At 37.8% G+C, this 23,376-nt stretch overlaps 1 protein-coding gene across 2 annotated transcripts in view; it reads left to right on the top strand.

Annotated features, from left to right (window-relative positions):
- CBS (cystathionine beta-synthase) overlaps window positions 1–23,370 on the top strand; it is a 40,621-nt gene extending 17,251 nt beyond the window's left edge. Inside the window, exons 4-17 of one of the 2 annotated variants that reach the window (XM_069074807.1) lie at window positions 392–526; window positions 2,871–2,950; window positions 3,126–3,260; window positions 3,684–3,753; window positions 4,570–4,661; window positions 5,995–6,120; window positions 7,211–7,295; window positions 10,240–10,345; window positions 11,096–11,173; window positions 11,491–11,625; window positions 13,031–13,139; window positions 18,196–18,280; window positions 20,667–20,708; window positions 23,149–23,370. In XM_069074807.1, coding sequence (XP_068930908.1) covers window positions 392–526; window positions 2,871–2,950; window positions 3,126–3,260; window positions 3,684–3,753; window positions 4,570–4,661; window positions 5,995–6,120; window positions 7,211–7,295; window positions 10,240–10,345; window positions 11,096–11,173; window positions 11,491–11,625; window positions 13,031–13,139; window positions 18,196–18,280; window positions 20,667–20,708; window positions 23,149–23,258 — 1,388 coding nt within the window. In that variant the 3' untranslated portion in view covers window positions 23,259–23,370. The remainder of the gene's footprint in view (window positions 1–391; window positions 527–2,870; window positions 2,951–3,125; window positions 3,261–3,683; window positions 3,754–4,569; window positions 4,662–5,994; window positions 6,121–7,210; window positions 7,296–10,239; window positions 10,346–11,095; window positions 11,174–11,490; window positions 11,626–13,030; window positions 13,140–18,195; window positions 18,281–20,666; window positions 20,709–23,148) is intronic. The other variant, XM_069074808.1, reaches the window with a different exon arrangement.
- The last annotated feature ends 6 nt before the right edge of the window (window positions 23,371–23,376 follow it).

Genomic DNA, 23,376 nt, shown 5'->3' with positions numbered 1-23,376 from the left:
TAGCATTTGACACTATTGACTACCCCCTTAATCTCTGGGTCCCAGTACCCTTATGAATATAATGAAGGGATCAGTGATCTCTTCTGTGATGAATCTGTGATTTTATTGGACAGAATGAAGCAGTGAAATCTTTATATTCTCATTAATCACCATAATAATGTTCAAATGATAGAAAATGTGACCAGATGTAACTAACAAAAATTTGAGTCTGCAAAGTCTTCCGGAAAGTGGATGCTTAGCAACAATCTTCCAAACTAGTTTGGGCCCTGTGGTTCTAGGCATCCAGAACTGAATTTGGCAGCATCCTAAAGAAGACTGGAGGAGATAAGCTGACCTGATCCATATCAGAATTACCTGATTATTGTGTGATCCTCTGTCTCCCCTTCCCCAGTGGCAAAGTGTGAATTCTTCAATGCTGGAGGGAGTGTGAAGGATCGAATCAGCTTGAGAATGGTAGAGGATGCGGAAAGAGCAGGTGTTCTGAAACCTGGAGATACAATCATTGAGCCAACTTCTGGAAATACCGGTCAGTTTTATCAACACTGCATGCTTCTTTTCCTTACCCTCAGTAGAACCTTCCCCTGAAAAATCAACCACAAAAAAAGCATATTTAAACAACAAATCCACACACTGACAATTTTTGAAGTGTACATGTCATTCCATACCTACTTGGCCAAGTGAAAGCATGCTTCACTATTAGTGTTTTCAAATCATGATTGTTTTTGACCTTGATCAAAGTTCTGTTGTCTTTCAGCTTTGTTTGGTTTATAAGCTTTCATTTACAAAAAGGAAAAGTTGTGTTAAATTTTTACTCTTCCTTGCCTTCAGTAGGAGTTTGGCTGCCAAGTCAGTGGAAAAGTATAGAGAGCAAGTTTTGTGTACTTTCCCCATCTTCACTGCTAATTCAACTTTTCTGTTTCCTTTAAGGCTCCACTCAAGGTTTCTTTTTTTTTTTTTTAGCACAAAAAGAATAATTTATATTTGGTTTGAAATTATGTCTATGAGAAATTTACAATCCCTTGCAAAGCAAAGAGTGAAGCTGTATTAAGAATTTCCTTAGTACGATACCTCTGAATTGATACCACATGGGTAACACCATAAATTATATACCCAGTTTAGCATAAAGTGTATTCCCGTTGATCATCTAGTTGCAGCAGAAGTGAATAGTACCTCTGTGACTTTATCAAAATGCTTAGGAAGGGGTTTGGAATAAGAAGGAATCTCTAACCAGTCAACAGAGACTAAAGAAGCAATTCCTGACTATTGACGAGGCAAGAATTATAAAAACCATCACTTGAGTGGATAACCCTGATAAGGTTATCCATTGACTTATTGCACTGTGATTGTTATTTGGTCCAAATATTTTTTTTTTCTCTCCTTCATGTGTCCTCATTTTCTAATAATCTAGGAATACGTAGGAATCATTACCTAGGACAGATTGTTGGTCTTATCTCTGTAATGCAGAGGATGAAGTCCTTTTGTGGAGTACTGTTTTCTTTATGTTCCATTATCCTTTTTTTATTTTTAAAAATTAATTTGTTTACTTTTAGTTTACAGGATTCAATTCCACAATTCCTTGAGTTTCACATTTTGTCTCCCTCCCCTACCCCCCATGGCAGCACATAGTCAAGTATAGGAACTGTAAATACTTTCACATTAGTCAGGTTATAAAGATGGATTGTATCAGATGGAATGAAAAATGGTCAAGAGGACATAAAACCAAACAAGAAAAGGAAAAATATCAGGTATTTTGCTTCCACCTGGATATAAACTCAGTTCTTTCTAGTTCTTTCTCTGGATGCACATATTTCTCTCCATCATGAGTCTTTTGGGATTGACTTATATCACTGCATTGCTGAGAAGAGTCCAGTCTATCAAAGTTGGTCATCACACATACATTGTGTCTGTAATTGTGTACAAATTTCTCCTGGTTCTACTCTTCTCACTCAGCATCATTTCGTATAAGCCTTTCCAGGTAAATATGAAGACCGTCTGCTCCTCGTTTCTTATAGCACAATAGTATTCCATAACATGCATATACCACAACTTGTTCCCCAATTGATGGGTACTCCCTTAATTTCCAATTCTTTGCCACCCCAAAAAGAGCTGCTATAAACATTTTTGTACATATGGGTATTTCTCCCACTTCTGTGATCTCTTTGGGATATAACCCTAGGAGTGGTATTGCTGGGTCAAAGGATATGAAAGTATTTATAGCCCTTTGGGCATAATTCCAGATTGCTCTCCAGAAATACTGGATCAGTTCACAACTCCACCAGCAATGCATTTCCACTCAGGATTTCTTAAGATTTCATCCCTAGCAAAACCAACCCTATTGTGATCTCTCTCTTATTTGGCATTTTCTTAGCTCATTTTCATAAAATTTGTATCACATTATTATACACTTGATTTGATATTGCCTTGGTTTTACTTCCTTCTATCCACCTAAATCTTTAGCTCTTTGAGAATCAGGTTACATCTTGCATTTCTGTACCTCATACAGTGATTATGATATGTGTGTAACAGATAATTATCAAATTGGATTTAGGCCTTCTGTGCTCTACATTCATTTGGTTTTCTGCTTTGTTCAGTTCACTAATGTTTTTCATCTAAGATGCAGCTTCTCATTGGAGTGGGACCAGGGGCTCAAATTGTATATATTTTGAAATTCGAAAACATTTCCAAAATCCATTGAGGTACTCACTGTGTATTTTTTTAACTTGTTGGTGGGAGGACTTTAAATTCTATAGAGATAGTATATTCTTTTCTTTGGCTCATAGGACCTTCTCAGTGATGCGTTACTACTGAAGGATGCCTGCCCACTCTATTAGTCCCTTTTAAACTCCTTTTGTTGTGTGTTTATTTTATAGGAATTGGACTGGCTCTGGCTGCAGCTGTGAAAGGGTATCGTTGCATTATTGTGATGCCAGAGAAAATGAGTATGGAAAAGGTAGGTTTGCCCAAAGCTACTCAGACTGTTGCTCGGGCAATAGTGAATAAATTAAAACTACATTTCCTAATTTTAAACAGTACTCATCCAAACACTTCCAACACTCATTTGTTGCATAGAATATATCTCTTCTTGACCCACACTACTCTGGATGTCAATGTACTATTCAATTTAGGTGGATGTCCTGAGAGCACTGGGAGCTGAAATTGTAAGAACTCCAACAAATGCCAGGTTTGATTCCCCTGAATCTCATGTAGGGGTGGCATGGAGACTGAAAAATGAGATTCCCAATTCTCACATTTTGGACCAGGTAAGGCTATGGTAATGGGCCTTGGTTTATATGTTTGATTTTGAGGTCACATTAATCCTTAGGGGAAGGAAGGTAACCTGTTGGATTCTTGGTGAAAGGCATGGAAGGGAAGCATGAATATCTTTTAGGTCCTTTAGATTTTCTTTAAGAATTGGACTTCTACTCACTGAGCCACCTGGCCTCCCCAAGGATGAATATTTTCTAGATATATTTATAGTCCTAACTGTATTTCTAACTCTGGGTGACCCTCAGCCAAAGCATTTAACTTCTCTAGACCTCAGCATTGGATTAGATGAAGTAAAAGTCAACTTTCCCATTCTTTTAGGCAGTGAGCATTTTACAAGAACACTTTAAGGGTGAATGTTCTTTTCCTTCAACTTGTCTTACAATTTTGTTTCTCCCTTCCTTCCTGTTGCCACACAGTACCGAAATGCCAGTAATCCCCTTGCTCACTATGACACCACAGCAGAGGAGATCTTGCAGCAATGCGATGGTATGGACGTCCTGTCCTGGGAGTTATGCTTGATTGCTACTGATTTGTTTAAGTGCCATTTATTCTTCCCCTGTTTTAGTTTGCTAATTTGTAAACCATAATAAGTCATTTTTTTCTATTGACCTCATAAGAGGTTAGGCCAATTTTTAAAAATTCACAGTGCTTCGTAGGTATTTTTGTAGAAGCCAAGGCAAAGTATGTGATGGTGGGAATATTTTTGTTTGTTTGAGTTACTTGATAAAATCTCCCTTAGGGAGAAAGAATGTGCCCAGTACTTCTGAGGAGGCTATCATTTGCCAAGAGGGTAATGAGCTCTCCTGTCATTCCAGCACTGGTACTGACTTCAAGCAGCATTTCAACCCTGTTTTCTGCCTCAGAGCCAAACAACATTAAATTAATTACATTATTATTGGATTCTTTCTTGGTTTGCTTTGATTTGGCCCTAAAACCTATAGTTTGGATCCAGGTAGCCACACTCCTTTTCTTGACCCATGCTCAGACCTGTCTTCAAGAGTGGGATTTCTTATGAAGCTAGTGAAGTAAGGGAAAATTAAATCTGGCACAAATCATTATCCTTTTCAATAATTGAAGGAAAAATTTTTTCTAACCACTAATAAGAATTTCCTTTTGTAGGATTAGAAAGAATAAAGAACTCCTTTTGTCTTAGTTTCCTATTTTTAAAATGTCTTTTCTTTGGTTATTTGCATCAGTTTGGGTTTGGTAAGCTTTTTGAGTGAATTATGCTCCAATTAAGCATTTTGAATGGGGATATGATCTGTTGTTACTGTACTGTTCTAACTTATTCTATTACAACAGGGAAATTGGATATGTTGGTAGCTTCTGCTGGCACAGGGGGCACAATTACAGGTATTGCTAGGAAGCTGAAGGAGAAATGCCCAGGATGCAAAGTAAGTACTGTGGGGACTTAAACATTTCAATAACTATTCCTGAAAGATATTCCTTATTACTATAAGCCTTGTATGGAAACTCCTTTCTGGTACATAACTCTGAATTGCATATATCAGATGTTGTGACTCCAGTTGTCAGGCTCTTCCCAAGAGTTTCAGATTTTATTTGCCTGATTGAAGGATATATAGAGATGTAAGTGGAAAAACTAAGTGTGAATCAATAGAGCTTTGACTTGGAGCATCAAAATTTAGAAGACAATAACATATGTATTCCTTTAGCAGATTGAGTAAACCTTGTTTAGTACTAAATTTAGTACCTTGTTAGCAAGAATAGTTAAAATAGTAAGCCATCAGATAACTAGCCCTGTTGCTTCTTCCTTATCTCCCAAGTGAGATTCCTTCACTCCCACTCACTTACACCCTGCCTACCTGTTCAATTGAATTTAATTTTTCTTAAGAAGTTCAGTGGAGGATGTTTTTTGTCCCAGGTTTGTGGTATCAGAATTGCTAGTTATGTCTCTGATGGACAGAAAGACTTCCAGGAAAATGGTAGGAGAGATCAGAAGAGAAATCTGATCCTGAATATCCCCCTCAAATATCAACTAATGTCAGTGAGGCCAAAGTGAAGCTGAGACTACTAAAAAAAACCACCCCAAAATGCAAAATATCCATGTGGCTTGTAAACTCAAAATAGATTAAGAAATTAGCAAAGAAGAAACAGGAGAAAATAATCATGAAACTCAACAACTTTGAAATATTCATGGAAAAACAGAAATGAAGCAATAGGTTCACTGAGAAGTAGCATTGCTTCAGGATAGAATGATGTATGCAGTGACAGATACAACAAAACACATAAAAACCACTTAAGTTAGCATGAAAGTAATCAGGCTACCTAGAAACAGTGTCTGATCCTATTTCAGACTATCAGACAAGAAAATTTATTAGAAATATTTAGGATTTATAGATTAAGTGCTAACCCAGGTGAATATCAGATTCAACTCATTGTCAACTAGACTCCAATTAGACTCCAGGTGTGCTGCTAAGATAGAGGGCTCTGGGTAGGATTTGACTTCACTGGAGAATGCTAAAACAGGACCTGACAGTATGTCTGCACTTAATGTAAATGCTTAGCCTTTGTCAGTACATTGGTTTGAGTATTGTGAATCTTAGACTTACTCAAAGGCAAATCTCATTCCTATGAAGTAACCTGACATCAGACCCAAGGAGGCACTTTTTAATGCTTTTGATATTGCTTCTGGTGACTATTTTGTATATTTATATGGGAACTTAAAAATACATCAATCTTGAAACTTATTTGGAAAAATCTCTTCAGATCATTGGTGTTGATCCAGAAGGATCCATCCTTGCTGAGCCAGAAGAGCTGAACCAGACTGACAGAACAGCATATGAAGTGGAGGGCATTGGGTATGATTTCATCCCCACAGTACTAGACAGGAAGGTAAGCTGAAGTGTAGGGTCGGTGAGATTTGATGGGAAGATCCACATGGGGAAGTTAGGAAGATTCTCAGGATCTCTTGAAAAAATCTTTAGCAATAACAGGTGTGAAAGAAGAGGAAGTGCATGCATATAGATAAGGAAACAATAGGAATATAAGAAGTCAGTATAAGCCACTTAAATACCTTTTTCTGTCATTGTCTTCTCATTTCCATACCCTCTGTGCCACCAATATTTATAAACGTTATGGATGTGTGGTGGAGTCTTGGTTTTGGCGGGTATGTTTTTTTGTTTGTGTTTATTCTTCTTCCATCATCTCATTAGAGGATTAGAGGAATTCATTCCCTGCAACTGTTTCCCTGGATACTAGTGGAGTGTTTACAACCTAGTCCCAGCTCTGGACCTAATGAATAAGTAGTAACTTGACAGTGATAGGATTGAATTAGGGTCCAGGACACCTACTTTCTAGCCTGGACTTTGTTCCCTAATAAAGGACAATTATGGTATGATAAGGAAATGGGAAAAAAGGAATTGAGCAGGTTTGAAGGATAGAGAATAAATGCTTTGCAAATGGGGGAAGTGAATTTTGGCAAGAGACAAGAACAAACTGGTATGGGTAGGACTAGTTGCTAGAAAAGGTAGAGTTTACAGATCAGTCTTATTCTGGAGAACTCTAGTAGGGGAGCCTTTGGAGAGAGTAATAACGTCTGCCTCAAGCAGTACAGATGGAAAACATTTTGCATTGAGGGACTAGAGTTATATCTGACAGGCTCCTTGTGATGAAAGGACCATTAGGGTTGTTTTCAAACCTGAATCAGAGAACCAAGGAGGAACTGGGGCAATCAGAGAAAGTTAATGGCGAACTGGCAACTAATTACCTAACTGGAGCTCTAGCCAATTTAAGCCATCCAGCCACATCTCTCTGTGAGAAAATGTATCTGAGTGAGGCAATGTATGTAAAAGGCCCTGTGAGACTTTCAATGTGACATTCCTGTTGCTATCCTTATCCCACTCCCACCTCCCCTAAAACACATACAGTGCATATCCACAGAACTGTAATACAGGACTTCCGTTGCTTTTTTACCTGGTTGTAGGTGGTGGATAAGTGGTACAAGAGCAATGATGAGGAGTCCTTTGATTTTGCTCGAATGTTAATTGCCCAAGAAGGATTACTCTGTGGTAAGTCAGTGAATAGGTCACTGAGCCCTACTGTGAGTGATGTGCTGTGTAACGGATAGAAAAGAAATAAGATTATCGGGAAGGAATACTGCCCTTATTTTTTTTTAATAGGAAAACATTTCCAAATTTTGTTATAAAAGTTGTACTTCTTCCTGTCTTGTGTTTTGAAACACAGGCATTCTTTAATGAAAAAAGAAAAAGAATTTCTAACTTTGTGCCCTCTGAAGTAGGTGTAGCTGCATCTCATTTTACAGAGCAGAGTCTATTTTCAAAACTCCCACGATCTCTAAAACAGAATTTATGCACCAAAATGATAATGCAACTTAAACTATCTTTGGTCTAGGATATCCAGAAATCAAAAAGAATTAAAAAAAAACAGAAAACACCTGAATTGACATTCACTGATCCTGAGCTCACTCAGGGCTACTCCTACCTATCACTCTACCAGTATTGAGGCTGTAATAGCAGACCTGCAGATGGGTTAAGTCTTATTGGTTAAGACTTGAAACAAAATTCAACCTCATACCCCAGTGACTCCTCCCTCTTCCAGTGCCATGAAAACTCCAGCTCCAAGCTATGGAAGATTGCTTAGGCAGGGACAGATAGAAAGTGATGAGCATCAGCACTTCAGGAGCAAAAGCTTGTTAGGGGCCATAACCCCATAGTCCCAGGGCTGCAAGCCTCTGCATGGCTAGTGCTGGAGAAGACAACCCTTTAGCACCAGTGGGGTAGAGACTGAGAACAAAGGAAGCAGGATAAGAAGGAACCAGGCCAGGACACAGTGTGTGGGTGGTTGTGGAGGTGGAACTGTGCAGCTCTCCACTAAGCCTGAGGGAAAGAGCACAGCATCCAAGTAGAACCAGTTCTGACCACCCAACAATCACTTTGGGCAGACCCAGGCTGGTTAACCTTGAATTGCCCAGCATTGGAGGAGTCTGAGATGCTTTGTGATCCTACCACCACCATCAGAGAGGACAAAATTAGAAAAAAAAATGGGGGGAAACCAGGGCATTGGGGAAAGGATAGAATTGCCAAAAAATCTCAGGAAGAAGAAAACCGAAAGACCTTGAACATAAACAGATAAATCAGCAGCGAAAATATTAACAAAAGGAGATATGACCTCCAGATCTAGTTTTAAGTTCAGGCATCTATGAATAAATGGAAAATAATCCAGCACTTGAGAAAGAGGACTCTGTAAAATGTGTGGCTAACAGGCTAAGATTCCTGAGAGGTTCAAAAGAGAAATGAGAATGAAAAAAGAATTTATGGTGTGCACAGCAAAAATAACCACCAGAGCAGAAAAACTGAAATAAACCACGGCAAGTCTCACCTAAGACAAGAAAAAAGAAAGGCAAAAAATAACATTTTAAAAACATGCTCCCTATGCAAATGAAACATCTTGAGCACAGGCTGCCTAGAGACAATTCAAGGATCATGGGTCTCCCAGAACAGGAAAGGACAAAAAATGTTAACACACAATGCAAGAAATAGTAGAAGTGCACTGCCCAGCACTTTTGAACATAGAAGTTCCTGACCCTTCCATGTTAGTTCATGAATTATCTGATCACCATGCTACTGGCTCAAGTCTTGATTGACTGACACCACCTCACTCAGCCTCCTTTCTCCACTGATTGGAGAGTGGAATGCCGAACTCTTCCCAATGCCCTTGCTCAATAAACTTTCAGCTCACTCCATTCTTCATCTGATGTTCTGTTTGGTTACAGCTCCATGCAACAAGATGCCCTCACACTAGGTGCACCCTGGTCTCCCTTTCCTATGTCCCCTCATTAGCTTGTAAGTTCCTTGAGGCCAGGTACTGTCTTTTTTAAAAAATTTAATTGTATCCCCAGCACTTAGCACAGTGCCTGGCACATAGTATGTTCTTAATAAATGTTTGTTTGGATTGGATTGGATGGGATTAGAAAATGAAATACCAATTCAAAGAATACATAGACCACTTCCACGGAGAAAAAAAACCCCAAGGCTATAAATTCCAAGACATAGAAAAAAATTTAACAATTCATTCAGAAATAACAAGTTCTGGAAGCAATCAGTATAAAGACTTTCAAATACCAAGGAAAGGCAGTTCTGAAGCAGAGGTGTTGTGAAGAACAATAGAGCTTAGTAGTCAGCTCAGGAGTACATTTCCTGCAAATATGAGCTTCATAAATGTAAAAATATTGATGTTCAATAATAAAGAGGCGTTTGAAACAATTTTAGAAAAAACCCCAAAACTGAAGAGGTCCACAAGGAAAGCAAGAGAAATAGAATGTCAGCAGAAAGACGAATAAGTAATTTTCTAATTGTACACAAGGAAACAGGTGAAGGAGGAAAACTGGAGGTAACAATGAAGGTCTAACCTGGTGACACCCTACCTGTAGGTACAGTCCCCGGGGGACTGTAGTACAATGTGGGAGGTACATAAAAGGACAAAAATGTCAGGAATTTGACAGAAACAGTAAGAAGAGGTAGCAAGAATATACAATAGAACTATGTAAGAAATAGCTTAATATCACTGATAACCATGATGGTTATGGCCAGGATCAGGATGATTTAGGGCCAGACATCCGGGAGAATGAAGTCAAGTGGACCTTAGGATACATTGCTAACAGTAAGGCTGATGAAGGTAATGGAATTCCAACTGAGTTATTTAAAACCCTAAAAGATGAAGCTGTTAAAATACTACACTCTAAATATACCAGCAAATTTGGAAAAGTCACCAGTGGCCACTGTATTGGAAAAAAATCTGTTTACATTCCAGTCCTAAAGAAGAGCAATGCCAAGGAATGTTTTTTTTAGAATGATTTATTATATCAAAAGCTATAGGTTTGCGATTATGAATTCTTAATGCAACCAATAGACTGTACCCTGTATTATTTAATCACAATTGTGAATATGAGTTATAATAGTAAGTGATATTTAATTACTTGGTTCTTTGTGTTAGGTGGTAGCTCTGGCAGCACGATCTCTGTTGCAGTAAAGGCTGCCAAGGATCTGAAGGAGGGTCAGCGCTGTGTGGTCATTTTGCCTGATTCTGTGAGGAATTACATGTAAGTAGGCTCCCTTAACTGACCTTTTTTGTTTTCCTACCTCAGAACCTTGTGTGTGGTGTATGTTGCATTACGTTAGCAGTTCTAGATTTGGTATCTAAGGAGGTATCTGCTCTTCCTCTGTGAAGATGATTCTTGTCCCTGAGGTCTATATTTACCCATAGCCTTGGATAGAGATGTCATAGGGAAAGTGGATGACATTTATGATGCCATATTAGTAACCCTCGTTTTTGCATGTTTTGAATACATCTGTTAATGAGAGTAGTGTTTTTTTGCCCTCTACATCCCAGGAAAAACTCCAGACATAAGTTGTATGTATTCTGACTGATAGCTGTTTCTTGCTGTGTCAGATAATACAAAGGATTGGCACCAAGGACCTGAATCACACAGAACTCAGGATACAAATCCTACCTAAAAAATAAGTGGGCTTATAATCGGTACCACCAGCACATGTCTTTGAGAAATCTTCAAGGACCAAAAGCATCTCCTGGGTCCCAGTAATCCCAACTTCTTTGTTGGCAGTTTATGGTCAGCAGTTGTGCCATTAATTCTGGATTCTAAGAGAGTACATCTCAGAAGATTCCACCCTCATCAATTCACTCTCTTCAAACTATAGTTTCAGGATTTCATACATTTCATATACATTCAATTCCCAGTATTCCACTTAGGCATAGCACATAGGAAACAGTTACTGTGGAGGTCTTTAAACCCTCCAGAAAATGGTAACTTTGGTTCTCTTATGGTTTCTAGGTCAAAATTTCTGAGTGACAAATGGATGCTTCAGAAGGGATTTATGAAGGAAGAAGATATCATGATTACTAAACCATGGTAAGAAAATCTTTTCCAGATTTCTAATGCCAGTATTTTGGCACCTCAAGACAGTTGGCATTCTACCTAGTCTGACTGGTAAAAATGAACAAAGAGCCATCTGAGGAAAGAATTCATCTCCAGGAGCTAAAAATGTTTAAAGAATGAGATATAATGCCTTAAGGAGATATAATGTGATGAACAGCCAAATAGAGTGATCAATACATATTTTCTCATTTATGAAACTCTTTATAGAGAAAATATGTCTGGCATCTTGGCTGTAATTTTCCCTTTCTCTTTAGTCCACAAATGTATGCACTTCTTTTCCATTTTTCCAGGTGGTGGCACCTCAAGATTCAAGAATTAAACCTCTCTGCACCTTTGACTGTCTTACCAAATGTCACCTGTGAACGAACTATTGAAATCCTCCGAGAGAAGGGTTTCGACCAGGTACCAGTTGTTGATGAATCTGGGTAAGTCTAGACCTTTCTTTCTCTCTCCAAAAATACATTTGTATGACTTTCTTGCATATAATCCTGCAGAGTATAGAATGGTCTGCATTTTGTCTTCACTTCTACAGAATTCACTGAACTGAGATTGTATGAACAGTATTGGTGACTGAGAACAAATAGGTCTTTCCTTATCATCCAGTCCTCTTCATACTCTAGTGCCTTTGTGGTTTCATTTGGTAGCTATTCTCTCCAGAGATGCTGCTACCAGATTCACCACAGGGCATCCCCTAAATGTAGGGGCTTCCTTCAGTTCACTCAACCTTGTGGCAAAACTGAGGAACATGTGGACTGTTCATTTATGTATTTAGCAAATGCCTATTAACAGAAAGGCAAACTACTGTGCTAGGTGCTGGGAAAGAAAGAAGAATAATAAACAAAAAAATCCTTGCCTGCTTGGGACTTACGAGTCTAGCAGTTCAAATTAATCAACAATTCTTAAATTTATTTTATTCTATTTTTTTTTGCTTTTTGGAGGGCAGTTGGAATTAAGTGACTTTGCCCAGGGTCACACGGCTAGTTTATGTGGTAAGTGTCTGAGGCCAGATCCTCCTGACTCCAGGGCTGGTGCTGTATTCATTGCGCCGCCTAGCTGCTCCTAATCAACAACTCTTGCATTACTTTTACATAGGACTCTAGTTTACATAGTACCAGAGAAGACATGGCCCTGTCCTAGAGAGCCAATTCAAATTAAAGTGGAAAATACAGATTCAAATTGTACCAATTGTGTATAAGTGGTATGTAAAATTAATGAGGATGAAATAAAAAGGGTTACTGGGTCAATTAGCTGAATTCCTTATTCACTGAGTGCTTGTTGAATTGGTAAAATCACTGTTAACTAACTGACTGGTGCTTAAAGCCCATTTGTACTGTCAGTTTGCTGTGTGACCTGGAATAAATGTGTCAGCGTATGGATTCTAGTGCAGACTCAGTTGCTAAGATAGCACATTGGAATCTTGGTTCTTCCTTACTGTTGGCTGAAATTTGATACAAAATAGGTTTGTCCATACCATTCGATCCTATGTATTTTGCAAAGTACTTACCAACTGCTTATTCTGTTTTTATATAATTGTCTGAAAGTTCTGATCACTTAGTGAGTAATGATACTGATTTAGGTCTTTCCTGTTGTTTGTCAAATAAAAAGTTTTAAGATCAAAATTGATCTAAATGAGATAGAAATGAGAATATTAGAAATGAGATATTCTTGTTCCTTTTTTCTTTAATAAAGCAGGAAACATAAAGCCCCCAAAGGACAAAACCATTTCTGACTTTTATGGAAGCCTCTTAAGCATTCTGTTGATGTTTGACTTGAGAAAGAAGATTGACATTTCTCTATTGACAAATGTCTCTGTTCTCTATATCCCTACAGTTTGATATTGGGAATGGTCACTCTTGGTAATATGCTTTCGTCCTTGCTTGCTGGAAAGGTTCAGCCTTCAGACCAGGTCAGCAAAGTCATCTATAAGCAGTTTCGTCAGGTAAAAATGTGGTTTGCTTACCTAGTATACACAACCAGACACACAATCCTGTACTTGACATCACATGGACCTCTAAAAGACTAGGAACACTTTATAGAGAGAAGATTGCTCCCTCACTAATGAGTTTTGATAGTGAGAGGTATGTTATGTACATTTTAACACTAGGAAGTCAACCAAACAAAACATTTATAAAGTGCTTGGAATGAACACTGCACAAGGAGCAGTGTAAAGATTAAATAAACCCTAGTGCCTCTCCTCATGAAGTTCATAGTCTATTAGAGAGTGAGAGGTTAAAAGATTATCCTAAAGGAAGGGAACTTATTGAGACCTGCTGTGTGCCCGGCACTGTTCTAAGGTAATGACATAAGGTGGGAGCGTAATAAGTTCTGTTCAAGGTCTGCTGAAGAAATGGCCATTCTTGACTGGAGAAATAAACGCTCCTCTGAGAAGGCACTTGAGCTCACCCTTTAAAGACTGGTGATTTCAGTAGGACGACAGTAATGGGAGCATTCAGGAATTCAATTTGCCTTTCTCTTTAGAGTAATTTCTTAGAGATTCAATTAGATTCCAGCACCCATTTTGTATAAGATACTGTGCTAGTATGTTAAGGATAGTGAGATAAATAAAATTGTCCCTGCCCTCATGGCAGGAGAGATAAAACAGATGGGAAAAACTGGCAATTTTGTGAGGTTTGAGCTACATTTTAAATTCTTTGGTGAAGGATGTTTAATATATTTTATGGAATCATTATCAAGTCACAAAGCATTTTCTTAGCCAGGTTTGGATTTATGCAGGATATGGCTAATGTCCTGGCAAGAAAAGAGTTCTTATTCTGCTTCCATACTTGTCCAACGCTCTTATTGAGTTTTTAATTGGGAAGTAGTGGGAGCTTTGAAGAGAAAATTCTATATAGTCTTGAATATATTGGAGCAAAATACCTTCTAAAACTGCCAGGCTTTTTTTTTGTTTTTGTTTTTTAGACTTGGCTATAATCTGATGAACAGGGAAACAACTTCCCCACCACCTCCCACTTGAACCTACCACATCCACCCAAAATCTTAGTCTTTGTATTCACACTGGCTAAAGGGGAGGATTTGTGCTTAAAAGTATAAATACCTTACATTTGTATAGATAGCATTTTACAGTTTATGTTGTATTTCTTAAAATGTGTTTACTAAGTCTGCCTTTTGGCAGACTTATTCTCTTTAATATATGCCTTTTAATGCTCCCTAGTATATGGTTAATTTTTATATGGGTACTTTGTACCTATATGTGCCGAAAATAGATGCATCCTTTAAGATTACTCTTTAGTAATAGCCATAGGTGTATCCTACCTAAATTTTCCATCACTCCATTAAGATCCTTAACTTCTTCCATATTTTGTTGTTATGGTTAATTTATCCCAGTCTGAGAGAGGCACATTTAAGTCACCTGAAATTATTGTTTCGTTATTTATTGTTTATAGTTGTTCATTTTTCCTTTAAGCATTTAGATCTTATTAGATCTTATTTAATTACTTACTGTAGTATCCCTCCTTATTTCAGTATTCTTTTGCTTTTGTTTTGTCTGAGATCAATATGACAAGTTTGGCTTTTTAAACTTTGGCCAAGATAATAAATTCTACCATCACCCCTCATTTCCCCTCTGTGAGCACCATTGTCTTAAGTGCATTTCTTATAAACAACAAATTATTAGGTTTTCTTTTGTAAATTATTTTGCCACACTTCCCCATTATTTAACCCTTCTGTGCTTTATGAGTGAGTTCATCCTATTCATATTGATGATTATGAAGTGTTTGCTTTTCCTCTAATTTCCTGTTTTAATGTTTCTTCTCTTTTCCCTCAGCTACTACCTTTATAAAGAAAAAAAAAGAATGAAATCAGCACCTAAATATTTGTGGTTAACATTGTTGGGATTTACATAGATGGCACTTTCACATAACATTATTTTTACTTGGTCCTCTGAGGACTATTGTTATACATGACTTGTTAGTATCAGAGCCAGGAATAGAAATCCAATTCATTCATTGTTCTTTTCTCTATACCAAGATGCCTAGCATATATGAGTATTATTTCTCTTTTATATTTCTTATTTTCTCTTTTATATTTTTATATTTCTCTTTTCTTCAAAGGGTACCTACTAATAACAGCATAGATTCTTTGTCCTTTGCTGAATATAAGGTTGAAATTATGTTTTAGTTTTTGGTAAGGCAAACCCACATTTTGATTTTTATTTATTCATATTTTATTTCACTTTTGATGATTTCATTATTTGATTTTTATTTATTTTTATCTATTGATATTTATTTTCATTTATGATACTTTTGGATCATTCTCATTGGACAGAGAGAGAGAACATGGAGAAAGCATATGTGCTCTAGAAATAAAAGAGACACCACCCTACCCTTTTCTCCTGCAGAATCAGTTCTATCACTCCATGAATGAATGGTCTGAAATATTACTTCAGACTTATATCAGTAAAATCTCTGGTTTGTTTTGAGCCCCCTACCTCTTTCCTAAGCAAATGAAATACATACAAACCACTGATGCCTGGGGATACACACAGTTGTCTGTCTTCATACCACTTTGGCACATTGGGTGTATAGCATTATTTAAAAAAACACTCTTAAAGAAGCATAGATACGCTTTGGTAATACTGGACAGGAAGTAAGAGAGAGGGCAAAAGGAGAATGTGCCCTTGTCTTTCTCCATTCCCAGCAAACAGACTGCTCTAGTCTTTTCTCTGTCAGTGGGACTCCTGCATAGTTCTGCCCTGGCGCTCCTCAGGGACTCCTCCTTTTTCCATCTCTCTCTTTGTCCTCATCCCAGTTCCTCCTTCCCCAACTGTCTTCTCCCAGGAATAGAGCTTACTTCTTAGCTCTCTGTAGAGTTCTGCTCCCCACTCCTAGGATGACAGGAGAGCTTTCATATAAGAACACAGAGCCACACCAACCAATTGCTTCTGTAGAAAGGCACTGGGAACTTTATATCCACCCACAGAAACTGATCTCCCTGTTCCCCAGAGATGTGCTACTGAAGTCTACTGTATTCTCACCAGTGTGTTCATACTGTTAGCGAGGTGCTTTTTTCTTCTGCCTATTCACTTAAAACCTTCTAATCACAGATCAGATATCTGACCCTTCCCCTGGGGAGTGTACGGGTGGGACCACATCTTAATTTGGGATTGTGGATGAAGAGTCAGCAAGACCTGGACTCAAGTTTAGCTCATGTTTCATGACCCTGGCTACAAGTCACTAGCTTCAGAACAATGACTGACCCGCATTGGTAGAGAGAATTTATTTACTCACCAGATTTGGTGAGTAGTAATGAAATCACAGTGTGAAATGGAAAGGAAAAAATGTACCAGGCTTGGGCTCCTTCTTTTAGAGTTCCTTCCATCAGGCCAAAATTATCTAAAATCTCAGATTTCACATGGAACTATTGAATCTACCACAAGGCTCTGTTGGCAAGAGGAGACGACTGATTGACTACTTAAAGTACATTAATTTTTTAATTAAAAAACATTTAACTAAAAAACATTAATTTTCCTACTATGTGGAAAACTTGTTCTTAAGTAATTTCTATCCTTTAGTTAAAAGTCCTTGGGATGGGATGTTCTGAAATGCCTTGTCTTATGTGTCACATTAGTTCACTTTGCTGTTCTATTTTTAATTCTCATTTAATAACTGATCAATGGTTTGTAGAATGCTTGATTGCAAAATTGAAAGCAGAGTTAAAACTTTGTTCAAAAGGAACCTAACTTTGATGGTCATGAACAAAACTGAGAACTTTTGGTTTTTTAATTAGCATAGTTTTGACAAATTGATGATCCTTATGCATGTAATGTTACTGAATTATTTAGGAAGAACTCATATAATGCTGCACTATTATTTTCTATCCAGTCAATTTATAATTAACCTAACAAATATTCATTGGTTGGTTAGACAATTTTCTTTGTAAAATAAGTCTCTAATGTCCCAGAGATATAAAAATATACACACATGCTTGCTAGTGGGAAAATAAATTTTATTTCCCTTTGTTTTTTCCCTTCCCTCTGTCTTTTAAGCTCCTGATTCAGTCAATGCTAGAAAAGGTTTTTTGGTTATTTTTAAAAGACCAAAATGTTAGCTTTTGATTTTTCAGATGACCTCCATTTTGACAGTTTTATTTTTCACTAGTATCTAATTTTATTAAGGTATGAAATGGTCTCATCATTCAGATGATCTATGATCCCATTAATGTAGATCGTTCCTTCCATTCAGATTACAACTCATCCTTACCTCTCCTTGGTGACTTTTGTCCATATCCACTGATAAATTCACCTCTGGCTGTTCACCTAAGGGTGTGTAGGGGTGTTGAGGAAAAAAGTAGCCACTGACGATTTAGCCATTTTTCTTTGGTCAATGCTGGTTTTTCCTCTCTCAATTTTCTTCCCAGCATAATGTTAATATCTTTGATCTTGGTTCATTTGTTTTTTTCTTTTCTCTTGTGCTTCTCTTCTCACCTTTCTCCATTTTGTTTCCCAAATCTTTGAGATTAAAACCATTGTGAAGGAGCTACTGGTAAGTGTGCTCATTTGTCTGTGGTCTGTAGGTTCAAGTGAGTATCACAATTTTCAGATAGTCATGTAAGCCTCTGGATTATATTCTGGATGGAGTTTTATGTACTAAATCAGAAAGAATAAGGGGTGGCCAGGTGGCACAGTCAATAAGAGTACCGGCCCCAGAGTCAGGATGACCTGGGATCGAATCCAGGCTCTGATACTTAGCACTACACCCAGAAATAACTGGCCGTGTAACCTTGAGCAAGTTACTTAACCCCGATTGCTTAAAAAAAAAAGGCCAAAAAAAAGAATACCTCCTTTTTCTTTTTTCTCCTGTATGTACCCACTCAAAGTAGCTAAAATATGAGAAACTGAAAGACCTTAAAGGAGGCAGGAATCTCATAGCTTTTTCCTCTTCCCTTTGTCCCTCAATCCTTCAAAGGGATATGAGTGAGGTAGTGCTCTCTGGGGGAGCTAAGAGGCTGCATAAACATAGATACTCTTTATTTTGCAGATTCATCTGACAGATACCTTGGGGTTGCTCTCCCACATCCTGGAGACCGATCATTTTGCCCTAGTGGTTCATGAACAGATTCAGTGTAAGTTATTCCCTCTGGAAATCCTGGGAGCCTGAGATAAGGCACAAGGCCAAAATCTAGGGATTTTGAAGGTTCCTTGTTTTTTGTTTGTTTTTGAAGTATTGTTTTATTACATTGTTCTAACTTGAAATTCCTTGGAAAGAAGTAATTTAAAACCAGTCTCTCTGTCCTTAATACCCTTCCTCCTCATTCTTTAGCATTAGAGACATGGGAGCAAGTACAAGGCACATGTGCAATAAAATTTTCTACTTTCTGGCACAGTGAATAGAGTTCTGTACCTGGACGACCTGAGTTCCCACCCAGCCTTAGACAATTCCTATCTCTGTAATCCTAGGCAAATCATAGAAATTTTGTTTGCCTTAGTTTCTTCAACTGTAAAAATCAGTACAATAACAGCATCAACCTCACGGGGTGGTTGTGAAGCTCAGATGAGATAATATTTGTAAAGCACATAGCAGAGTGTTTGACTATAGTCAAAACAGTAGTGTGTGCTATATAAATACTTATTCCCTTTCCTTCCCTCTTCCCCTTCTCTAGGCTGCTGTTTCCCTTTCTGGGAAGTAATTTGTCAGAAACTACACATTCTAGGTGCCTGCCCTAAAAAACTTTTTAGTTGGCATAGACATGGAACCCACCAATCCCTTCGCCTGCATATCACACACTTGGAGTGTGGATATGAATAGCTCAGAACTAGCCAAAATTGTGAGCTCATCCTGTATGACTTTCCCACAGATCTATGGGGATCTCATTTCCATCTCATTTCTTCTGTCCAGGTTTCCCAATTTACAATCAATTCATATGCCAAAAAAAAAAAATGCTCATGGGAAAAGGCTAAGGAGACATGGCCCTCCCCCTTCCCCTTCTTTTTCTTTTCCCATTTTTTATTCTCCACAGTGAAAAGGGCACACTAATGATAGCCTTCTTGAGATAGTGCCCCCACCTGTACTATCCAACCCTCTCTACAAATTGAATGAAAGGGCCTCTGGGTTACCTTCCAGCTCAGAGAAGGAAGGGTGTGTGAGTGTGTGTGAGAGTGTGTGTGGTAGTGGGAATTTTGATCCAGGTAGCAGGGAGGGTGTTCCAAGGGCTGTAGGAGGCGATTTTCAGATTCTTGGGATCTTGTTGCACCTTCCAAACTATTTTGTTCCCACCTTTAAGGTTGACCTTCCCAGGATTCAAGTCCTCTGCTGTTGGAGCCAAGTACATTAAAGCGGTTGCGTCTTCAGACCTTTTGACCTTCTTTATAAGTTACTTAAGTAGACTAAGGGCAATCTTACATTTAAAGGAAAAACCCAGGAAAATATTTGAGTCAATGCTTTGTGCATTACCAAGACTGCTTAGCTACTGTTTTGGTTACTTTACAAATGTTAAATTTATTTTACGAATTCTTCTCTTCACAAAGGTATATTATACTGCAAAAATTACTGAGAGAGTCAAAAGACCTGGGTTTGAATTCTGATTCCATCATTTCCTAGTTTTGTAACTGGGGCAAGTTACTTCTGAGATTTGAATTTCTCATTTGTAAAATATGGATCATAATACCAGCTACTGTATTTTGTGAGGCAGCTAAGTGGTTTGGTCTGGCCTTAGATACTTACTAGTTGTGTGCGACCTTGTTTGTTTTGGAGAAGGAAACCACTCTGATATCTTTGCCAAGAAAATCCCATAGAGAGTGTGGTCCATGGGGTCATGAAATGACTGAATGACTGAACAACAAAACATGTTTCATTAACTTTTTAAGAATTCTGTATAACTGTGAGGCTACATGGGGTAATGAATGGAGGATTGGCCTTTGAATCAAGAAGCCTTACTATGTATATGCTAGCTGTATGATGGCCATGGGCATCTCACTTAATTACTTAGTGCCTCTTGTCAACTCTCCAAAACTATATTACATGTGATTTAATGTTCTGCTATTGGAAAGAAGAGTAGATTCTTCACTGGAGTTCCTCACATTGATGAAATCCCAAGTTCAGACCTGTCACTCCAATCCATCCAATCCAAAGTGTGTGTGTCTGTGTAAAAGTTACAAGTTATTATCATTGAGATATTTTGCAAGGCTTATTGTATAGTATTCATTACTGAGGAAAAATGAGTCCCAAGTTACTGCTCCTGCTATAAGGACTGGATGTACCCAAGAGATATTGTGTGTTTTATCTGTATAGTTAAAATAATTTCTATATTCTTATATAGGAAATTATTGGTTGTTAATTTGTGAAAATGGTGATTTTCTTTTCAAATTGTTTATAGTTTCTCACCTATTATTACCTTCAATAGTAGGGTGAATTTTTGAGTTGTTTTTCCAGTAGTGGAGATAGCCAGTGATGTTTCTTTGACATGGTCATTTCTCTAATGTTTCAACTTTTAATGCACTTGGCTCCTACAGCACAGGACCAGTCCTTGTCAGAAATAGTAGGAGGGATTTCAGGTATGTACACTTAACCTCTCTGAGCCTCAGTTTCCTCAACTGTAAAATAATGTCAGTAGAACTTATTTCACAAAGTAGTGGTGAGGTTCAAATGAGCTAATGTTTCTAAAGGGCTTTGCAAATTTTAAAGTTCTATACAAATGTTAGGTAATGGTAGTAATAATTGTGTTTATACCTATATGTTTGTAACCACACAACACTTAGTACCCTAAGTAAATAGCAATAAGACCAACCCAGAACTTCCTTCCAGAAGTGCTATATAGCTCCCCCTGAGTCTTAAAGTCAGGAAGCAGGCTAGAAGAATGAGCATTTAAAAAAAGATTCTACCATAAAGAGCTATTATGGTGGCAGGGATACTCAAGACCAAAACATGGAAGAGAATAATTTCAGAACATCTACAAAGAAAGCCTCAGAATTCAGCTTGTGATAAACTCAACAGGAATTCCTGGAAGAGAGGAAGCAAGGGACTTTTTTCAAATCTTTTTTTAAAATGTTTTTATAAATCAAAAAGAAATGACAGTTATGGAAAAAAGAATTGGAAAGGGAACTTACAGCTTGGCATAAGAGATATAAAATCTTGCCCAAGCAACAAACTCCCTGAAAATTAGAATGGACCAGATAGCATCTATGAAATGTTGAAGCAAAGTCAAAAGACTAAAAATAAAAAAATGTGAGATGTAAAAGCCACTGACCAGGAAAACACATTCAGGAGAAAGAAAATTAAGAATCACAAACTATCAGAACACCATGACCAAGAAAAGAATGTAGACATCCTATTTCAAGAATTCTTCAAAGAAAACTGCCCACCTCTCTTAGTACCAGAGGGCAAAGTAGAAGGAAACCAATGGTCACCTCCTGAAAGAAATCTCAAAAGAAAAACTCCTAGGAACATCATAGCCAAAATTCAAAGGTTCCAGGTTAAAGAAAAAATACTGCAAGCAGTCAGAAAGAAAGAATTGAAGTTTTGAAGAATTCAAAGTATTGAAGGACCACAGTCAGAATCACATGAGTTAGCAGCCAGCACTATAAAATAGAAGATAACTTGGAATACAGTTATTCTAGTACACAAAGGAAACGGGGCCAATTAATAACATGCGATAAAATTGAGTGTAATGCTACAAAGGGAAAAATGGATTTTTAATAAATTAGAGAACTTCTTAAGCACTCCTGATGAAAAGATGAGTACTATGGAGAGGAGTAAAGAGAAACATAAAAAAGTGAAAAATGAATGAACAATGATGAAGGACTAAACAAGGATTAACAGCTTACATTGAAATATAGGAAATATGATATATGTGTCTCCTCTGAACCTTGACATCATCAGGGTTCCTAAATGAAATCTAATTAGACAAGGAGTGGTTCTGTTACATCTTGATGAGTTTAAGAAAAGAATGGAAAGAGAAACACCCTGGTGAGGGGGTTTGGAGCAGGGAGGGAAAACAGGGTTAGTGAGAATTATCTTAAATAATGAGGATGCACAAATAAACCTCTATATCAACAAAGAGTAGGGAGGGTGGAGTGGCTGACATTTGAACCTCACTTTCACAAGTTGGTCAGAAGAAGGAAGAATGCACAGAAATACATTCCACTTAAGAGGGAGAAGCAAGGAGGGTGAATTTGAGGATAGATAGATTTAAGAGAGAGATTGGTCCAAAGCAAAATAAATTAAGGATATACAAAAATATTTATAGTTCTTTCAGATGACAGAGAACGGGAATCTGAGGGGCTCTTCATCAACAGAGGAATGGCTGAACAAGTTTGTGGTGACCTCTTATCTGTGTAATAACCAACCAATATTCCAGAGGTCTAATGATAAAACATGAGAACACAGATTTTTTTTTAAAAGCCAGTAGAACTGACTGGTATATTTTTTAGCCAAAGTAATACTTATTCAGATATGTGGTTAATATTTTAGGATTAAGATAATCCATTGAATTTCTTTGTGTATCTGTTTCTCACATGTAAGACTACATTGTTCTAGAAGTAATACCTTATTTGAGGATTGTGAGAGATAAACATCAGATTTCTTCTCACTACTCTGGAACATACTGGGACAAAGTCATCTGAAGTACAGCTGTTGTTTACAAGCCCATCTTTTCCCTAAATTGGACAGGAATGTTCCAGTTTCTTTCAATGAATGGGCCTGGCAGGGGTAGGGAACCTGTGGTCTCAAGGCCACATGTGGCCTTCTAAGTCCTTTTGTATGTGGCCTTTTGACTGAGTCCAAGTTTTACAGATCAAATCTTTTTATTAAGGGGATTTGTTCTGTGAAGTTTGGATTCAGTCAAAGGGCCACATGTGGCTTGAAAGCTGTAGGTTCACACCCTTGGGGGTGGGGAGGGTAAGAGCTGCCTTAGAAATACTTGATTTTCAGTTCCTTGTTCCTTCTAGGAAACTACTAAGGTTGCTTTTCCCTTTATTCTTTCCTGTATACCTCTAGATCACAGCAATGCCACCTCCAGTAAAAGACAGATGGTGTTTGGGGTTGTCACAGCCATTGATCTGCTGAATTTTGTGGCTGCCCGAGAAAGAGAACAGAAGACAAGTTAATCTCGAATACTCTGCAAGAAGATGCCACTAAAGAAAAACTGTGGAGCCATCTTCTTATTTCTTCTCTTTTTCTCCTAACTTGGAATATTTTTATCATTTGAGTTTCTAGAGCTGGCAT

Source organism: Petaurus breviceps, unplaced genomic scaffold (genome assembly GCF_028583685.1).
Source record: "Petaurus breviceps papuanus isolate PSGF00001 unplaced genomic scaffold, PetGlider_PUasm1.0 90897, whole genome shotgun sequence".
Taxonomy (NCBI): domain Eukaryota; kingdom Metazoa; phylum Chordata; class Mammalia; order Diprotodontia; family Petauridae; genus Petaurus; species Petaurus breviceps.
Note: the sequence above shows the minus strand (reverse complement) of the source record. Positions and strands in the feature narration are given on the sequence as shown.